This window comes from Rhododendron vialii, chromosome 10a (assembly GCF_030253575.1).
Source record: "Rhododendron vialii isolate Sample 1 chromosome 10a, ASM3025357v1".
NCBI classification, from domain to species: domain Eukaryota; kingdom Viridiplantae; phylum Streptophyta; class Magnoliopsida; order Ericales; family Ericaceae; genus Rhododendron; species Rhododendron vialii.
The window spans coordinates 32,183,340-32,190,784 of NC_080566.1; the positions used below are offsets into that span (position 1 = coordinate 32,183,340).

At 41.7% G+C, this 7,445-nt stretch overlaps 1 protein-coding gene and 2 non-coding genes across 3 annotated transcripts; all 3 read right to left on the reverse strand.

The window, feature by feature from the left end:
* Positions 1-544: 544 nt before the first annotated feature.
* Positions 545-7,445, reverse strand: LOC131302442 (uncharacterized). The gene is made up of 2 exons (XM_058329101.1): positions 6,214-7,445; positions 545-783 (listed from the first exon to the last, which is right to left on the reverse strand). Exon 1 carries the CDS (start codon positions 7,355-7,357, stop codon positions 6,215-6,217), a length of 1,143 nt encoding a protein of 380 aa, XP_058185084.1. The 5' UTR covers positions 7,358-7,445; the 3' UTR covers positions 545-783; position 6,214.
* Positions 1,404-1,508, reverse strand: LOC131305803 (small nucleolar RNA snoR103). The gene has a single exon (XR_009193361.1). It is a non-coding gene; the product is annotated as a small nucleolar RNA snoR103 (small nucleolar RNA).
* On the reverse strand, positions 2,014-2,119 carry LOC131305804 (small nucleolar RNA snoR103). The gene has a single exon (XR_009193362.1). It is a non-coding gene; the product is annotated as a small nucleolar RNA snoR103 (small nucleolar RNA).

Consider the following 7,445-nt stretch of genomic DNA (forward strand, 5'->3'; position numbering starts at 1 on the left):
ATGTTGGTTCCGATCCAGTGTTGAAACACGTTTCTTCATGATCAATATATCTTGAAATCATTTCAAATGATAGCTAATCAACATGATATTTGCCATGACTAATGTTCTTCACAAGGTCTGAGAACTGAAAGGTTTTGATTATCTAAGTGTGCCAAAAAATGGGCAAATAGAACCGTCCAATCCAATTCCTTAAGTATATTGTTGGAGAGTTTTTATGCTCCATTTATTATCGTCATTGCTGGGGTTCACACATACTGTAATTGCCTCCCTTCATTTTTCAGAAATACTAGTGAGTAGGCATCGTGTGAACACGATAATAACATGCCCGGTAAATTTTCATGGTCTATTTTTTATTGGCGAGTAGAGATGCGATGAGTTATATTAATATATGTGTTAAGCTTGATGGTTTTCATGTAGATGCATGATGAATTATGTTAATGTATGTGTTAAAGTAGTTTAGGCAAATTATATAGTCCAAAAGATTTCCCTTTTTGCTTTGTAGCGCTTGGTTCCCCCATTCAGCAATGGTGTAAGAGTATAAAAATGGCGAAATCAATGTTGTAAGATACCACAAATGAGCGAAGCTTCACTCAAACAGAATGCTGCATAAATATAACCAACCGTTCAACTTTTTATCTCTTCTACAAGTTTCTCATTTGTCTCTTGAATTGTTGGGATTCAGCTCGCAGCTGGTTCACAACTCGGATGCTGTCTCCAAGTATGGCCAACTTGTCATTTTTGGGAGGTCTCCCAAGTTCCAATAAAGAGTTCAATTCTACAAACCTGCAAAACAGACATCATTCATCATTTTAAAATCCCTAGAGAGAGCTACAATGCAAGAACTCTGTATAAGAGGGCATGAAAAAACATGGCTAACATACATAGCACAACTGAATATGAGTCATAACAGCCTAAGTCAACAAGGAAGCTTGAGGACACGCGAACACTCACGAGTTGAGCACAACAAATAGGTCATACATAACAGCAAACCTTTATGCATGAAATATAACTTCCATAATACCATCAAACTGAAGTTTCAACATGAAATAGGAACTCTGTAAAAGCAAATAAGTGAAACTCCATGGTTGTTACGAGACAAATAAACTAAAGATGCAAAATGCAAATGTAACATTTGCCCAAAAAATTAAATCCAATTAATAGTCAGACAAAACTTAGATGATAAATTCTCTCAAGTCTTACGACAGGATATGCACCAGCTGTCAAATGGGTCATGAACTGATCCCATGCCACCAATCACGACAAAAAAAAAAAAAAAAACATAACTACTAATTAAGTAAATGCTTGACGATCATGATTGGAATGAATCTACGGAAAAAAAACCTACATCACAACGGTGTAATCGCCTTCTACAATAAAATCCCTTGGAAGAGGCTTTCATAGTTTCATGTATGTAGGTTCTTTGTGGGCAATTTGATACTAACTTCATGCCCACCTAAAGCCTATATAATACTGTATGTTCATATTTACAGCAGAAACACACCTTAAGCGCACTGCCAAGAATCAGGACATTTGAGTCTAAAAGCTTCCATCTCATTCCCTCCAAAGGAAATCATATCCGAATTTATTGAAAATTCTTGGTGTTCTAAAAACCTGTATTCTCTGTCTCCTTTCCACATACTCATGAACCAAGAATACTGGAATAACTCCAGAAACATCACCTATGGACAGATATCCAATATGAAACATTCCAATAAGGCAATCACTACTTCAGAAAACAAAATGGCCACATTTGGTTGTCATTTCATTTTCAAGAATTCAAAAGTATCTCTTCAATGCTTCGATAAAAATTGGTCCTTTTATCAGAATCTCAACGAAAAACAAGTTTTGAGAAAAGTCACCAGAGCTGATTTTGGAAATACCAATAAAGTAGAGCGGTGCCTATAGACTTCTAAGTATCAGTACAATACTACTGAAGAAAGAAAAAAAAAAAGGGCTACACAAGGCCCAAGAGTGTAATCCCCTTCTTGAATAAAATCTCTTGGAAGAAGCTTTCCATGTATGTAGTATCTTTATGGGCAATCTCATGCTAACTTCATGCCCACCTACAGCCCACAAAAATGATGTCTGTCCATATTTACAGCAGATACATGCCATAAACGCACTGCCAAGAATTAGGACATTAATGTTTACAAATCTCCATCTAATTCACTTTCAAAGGACATGGTATCCGAACTCGTTTTAGAATACATAGTCTTCTCCTACCAAGCTGTATTAACTTTATCTCCTTTCCGTGCACTCATTAACCAAGAATAATGCAACAACTCCAGAAGAGACATCACCAATGGCAAGATGTCAAATATGAAACATACCAACACCTTCTTGAGAAAACACAATGCCCTTGTTTGGTTGCCGTTTCCAATACCAATAATTCAAAAACATATCTTAAATGCTTTCATAAAGATTGATCCTTTTTCAGAATCTCACAGGTAAACAAGTATTTTAGAACAGCCATCGGAACCGGTTTCGGAAATAGCAACAAAATAGTGCTCATACTTCTACGTTCAAAGTATCAGATCAATACTATTGAAGCGATGCCAAATATTACTCGTGCAACTATCCGTGTTAAACCATATATCTACTACCTGTTTGTAGCTATCCTGTAAAATCTCAATCCATATGTTCCTTTCAGCGGAAATGGATTCATACAAGTCAAACCCAACTTAACAACACCAAGTTACACGAGCCAATAACCAAAACCTACAAATATTACAGATTAGCATCCAAAGCACATCAAACCAAGAAACGAAAACATAAAATCGAGATCCGAGCACGAGAGGGAATTTGGAGTAAAAAGGCATCAGAAAACCCTAGATCCGGGGGAGGAGAGAGAAAGAATCGACCTTGAGAGAGACAGAAGAGGGAGGAGCTCCGGCACTGCCACCGCCATGTTGACGAAGGAGGGGAAGATCTGAAGAAAGAGGAATCGAAACGGGGTCCCTCGATTGCCACCTCCACCAGGTCTCAAGCTCAGTACAGTTCCCTTGGTTGTTAGCGATAATCTCGATGCGGTCTTGTTCTGTTGGGATTTGTCCCACATTGGTTAATTATCTCCTCCAATACTAGTATATAAGCCTGGGCGGCCTCTCCACTCTTTGCCAATTGGTTTGGAGTTGGATGCTTTAACATGGTATCAAAGCTAGAATTTCGGAGGCTTTTCCCCTTTGTCTGTGCCATAGTTGCACTTTCTTTCATTGTGGTCCGTGTGTTCCGGATCCTTTGTTTACCTCTCCACGTGCGAGTCAGGGGTCGCACGTGCGGGGGAGTGTTGGGATTTGTCCCACATTGGTTAATTATCTCCTCCAATACTAGTATATAAGCCTGGGCGGCCTCTCCACTCTTTGCCAATTGGTTTGGAGTTGGATGCTTTAACATGTTCCAAACTCCAACGCACAAGTACATCGTTCCGAGATCTATTACAATCGATGGTCCTCTCCCTTATCGGCCATAGCTTCTACTACTTGGCTGGAGAGAGAGAGAGAGAGAGAGAGAGAGAGAGAGAGAGAGAGAGAGAGAGAGAGAGAGAGAGAGAGAGAGATGCTTGTCTGCTTGAGTATGTGATGGAGAGAGAGACGTGAAGGAGCAGGCAAGCGTGTTCACTGTAGGGATAATAGTGAGAACAGGCTCTCTCTCTCTCTCTCTCTCTCTCTCTCTCTCTCTCTCTCTCTCTCTCTCTCTCTCTCTCTCTCTCTCTCTCTCTCTCCCTCCCCCTGATTGCTGACCTCCTCTGTCCTTTCGCACTCTCTCTCTCACCTTTGTCTAGGGCGTTCAATGAGGAAGACGAAGAACCAAAAGAGATGAGAGAGGGACGTGACCAGATATGACGAGAGATGAGAGAGGGAAGTGAGGTTTCTGACCTGATCCGCTCACTGCTATCCCCCCCCTCCCCCCTCTTCTCTCTCTGAAAGTGACGTGAGAGGAAGAGGGTAAGATGTACACGCATCTTTCTATACGAAACTTGAAAAGCCCTAAAATACCCCTGCTCAAATTTAAAATACCATGCACAAAAAAACAAAAAAAAAAAGGCTTTTCTGTAGGACACAAACGGAATTGTAAAGAAGACAGAAAACTTAGTAAAGTAATTTGGAAATAAACTAAACAGTGCATGAATGGTACCTGGTTCCCACCATTAAAACTGACGATAAGACTGAACTACCCCCACCCTATAACTTCATTCTACACAGCCGAAGGACTTAATTGGAAAAATCAACCAAAATTGTCCAAATGGATATTAAGACTCAACATCTTCATTCTACCCCCACCCTATAATTCTGCATGGATGTGCAGAATTATTCAAAGTATAATGACTATCTCATAATACTCCTATCTCATAACGAAATAGAAGAAAGAAATGTACCATCAAATGGTTTTGCAAACCATAGCTCACTGGATAGTGGACAATTCACATAGCATACCACAAAAGTTCGTTGTAATGCAATTGCACTGATATAAATCTACTTTCGTGTCTCATAAATACTGATGCATTTTTTTACACAACATCCCCCTAGGCTGTAACCATTTTCTGTTAATGAACAAGGGTCCTAATCGTTTCCATTTTTGTTTTTCTTCTGCACTATCTTGTATCTTCGTAGGCCCAAGTCATTTTATGGCCTTATCAACTTATGAGGCGCCAATGGGCTCTAGCCCAGTTGGCATCTCCTGGTTCTCCCCTTTTGGGAGACCAGGGTTCAAGCCCCGTCATGGGTGTTTGTGGTTTCAGGGCTATGGACAACCTTGTGGACTAACTTACTAACTTCCCCTATCACCCGCTGATGTATAATGCGTGGCAAAAAAAAAAAAAAACAACTTATGAGGCTCTTATGATCAAAACAACCAAAAAAATGCAAACTTATGAGGTTTTGTTCGAGAGTTCTTACTAATGGGCCATATCACCCATAGTCTGTTCTGACTAGCCCATTAAGTAATGACCAGTATAGTGCTCACAACCTTACTGTCAACCAAATTCATCCCATACAAAAGAACTGGTATACCCCATCAATGTACCTTCAAGGGCCTCAAGTAAGCATGAAACAACAAAGAAATTAACGAAAACGATTAAGAAACTGATCATCATCTCAAGCCAACCCAATTCCAAAAAAACATGACATTAATGATGAATCAACGATGAGAAAGGCACTTTAACAGAGAAAATACCTTACACACGAGTACAAGAAATAATACCACCAACGAGCCACATCATGCCAAAAGCACAACATTTCATGATGGATCTCACCAGAAATGCATGCTTTGAGTAAGCTATCAAGAGGTATCCAACAGACTAAAATCGTGTATTGAATGTATGGATTTGTAATATCCACTCAGCAAAGTGTAAACCATCAAATGGTATCCGGGAGACTATATGCTCAACCTATATATTCAACTTAAAACTGCGGGAGGACCAAGATCACATAAACTACTCAAAACTTAGGGATTGGAGTTTCGAATAGAACTACAGTATCCAAGCAACCAAGCAAGGTATAAGCAAATATGGACAACTAGGGCAAGCTCCACTTCTTACTCTATATTCCTTTCCCCTTTCTTCATCAGTGTAAATACACCAGTGGATATGGATAGAATGTTTATACATCTTTACCCTGCTAAACCATAACCATGTAATACGCCCATTGACCACACATGGTACCCAAACAGCTAAAAAATTCACTTCGGACCGTAGAAAACCTTAACGCACACCCCAAAGACAGGATTACATGATGTTGAGACTAAACTTAGTCTTTTTGAGAGTTTTTTTTTTTTTTTTGAAGTCTTTTCGAAAGTTTAGTTGGATGTTTGCAGATAACCTAGGTTGCAATAATGTCTAGCTGCTGAACAATTAGTTATGTAATCCACAAAACTTGAATGAATCAACTTCTTGTCGTGAAACGAAATGGCTTCACTTTTACAGGAAGCAAAATTGGAGGTGTAGGTACAGAACTCATCAATATCATGGTCATTACATTTCATAATCAGTCTAATGTTATCGACTTGCAGTCCACAACAATACACAACAAAATTCATCTCATGCTAAAGAAATTATATACCCCAACCATTTAGGCAAAAGCAAGCATGAAACAACAACAAAGAAAGTGAAAATGAAAAACGATTAAGACAAGGTCGCTGCCCAAATCCAAATGAAACTGACATTAACAAGTAATCAAACAATGAGGCAATGAGAAAGGCACTTAATAGCAAAAATACCTCACACACGAGTACAAGACGTATCAAAATCATCTGGAGCGACTCGAGCAATCCAATTACTAAGCGTCCGCTTAATATCCGAGTGGTTAATATAAGCCAATTCATACATGCTGCACAAATTCACCACGAGTGTTTCGTTCAAAGCCACGGTTGGCACCCTCTCCAATGCGCTCTCCAACACGCTGATGGAACCCGACAACTCCCTCAAGTACATCAAGCATATAGCCTTGTTATTCACTGCCACCACATCGGACCCATCCCTCTCGATACACTCCTCGTACTCCCTCACCGCTGACAGGTAATCCTTCCCGACCAAATAAACCAGCGCCTTGTTCCTACTCGCGAGGTTCCTGAACTCCACCTCCTCGCCCATCTTCTCCTTCACCAATCCCTCAACCTCATCAAACGCCCCCTTCGCCCCTTCCAGATCCCCAAGCTGCAACTTAACATAACCTAGTTTCGACAACAAAACTGCGTCCCTACCCTCAAATTCTCCGCTCCGACCAACCATTCTTTCAATCAAATCCAAACACACACCAAACTCCTTGTGACTCAAATGCTGACTTATTATGGAATTAATCACGAAAACCTCGCGCTTCCTCCACAACTCAGCGGAAACAGCGGATGAGGACGCGTTAAGATCTTTTAATTTGGTGGTCACAAAGTCTAGGAGAGTGTACAATCGATCTAGGGTTTCGCCGCGCTGACCGAGCTTTTCGGGGAGGATGGCGTGGATCCAGCGGAGGGCGAAGGGGACGAAGGAACCGGAGCGGCCGGGGTATAGGTCGGGGTAGAATTGGAAGGTGTAGTGCGGGGAGTCGAGGTGGTGGTGGAGGGTTGAGTCGAGCTCGGCCTGGGCGTCGGCGTAGCGGGGGAGCTTGGTGAGGGCGAGGGCGTTGTAGGAGAGGTAGGTGAGGTGGTGGTGGGGGAGGGGGAGGAGAGAGAGTTTTCTGGCGCGGGAGACCTTGTCGAGGATGGAGCGGTAGGAGCCGCGGGAAGCGAGGTCGTGGAGGGAGGAGAGCTCCGGGCAGAGGTCGTTGAGGGTGCTGAATTGGCTGGTGAGAGGGTCGTCGGCGGTGGTGGAGGAGGAGAGAGGTGGTGGATCGGCGGTGGTTAGGGTTTCCGGTGAGTCAACGGGGTCCATTTTGAGCGGTGGTGGAGGGGGCTATTGTGCGCGGGCGGGTATTTGATTGTGAAGGAATTTACATTATGGATCATGAATTAACGATGTA

Coding starts and splice junctions, on each gene's coding strand:
- LOC131302442 (XM_058329101.1), bottom strand. CDS start 7,357: ATGGACCCCGTTGACTCACCGGAAACCCTAACCACCGCCGATCCACCA.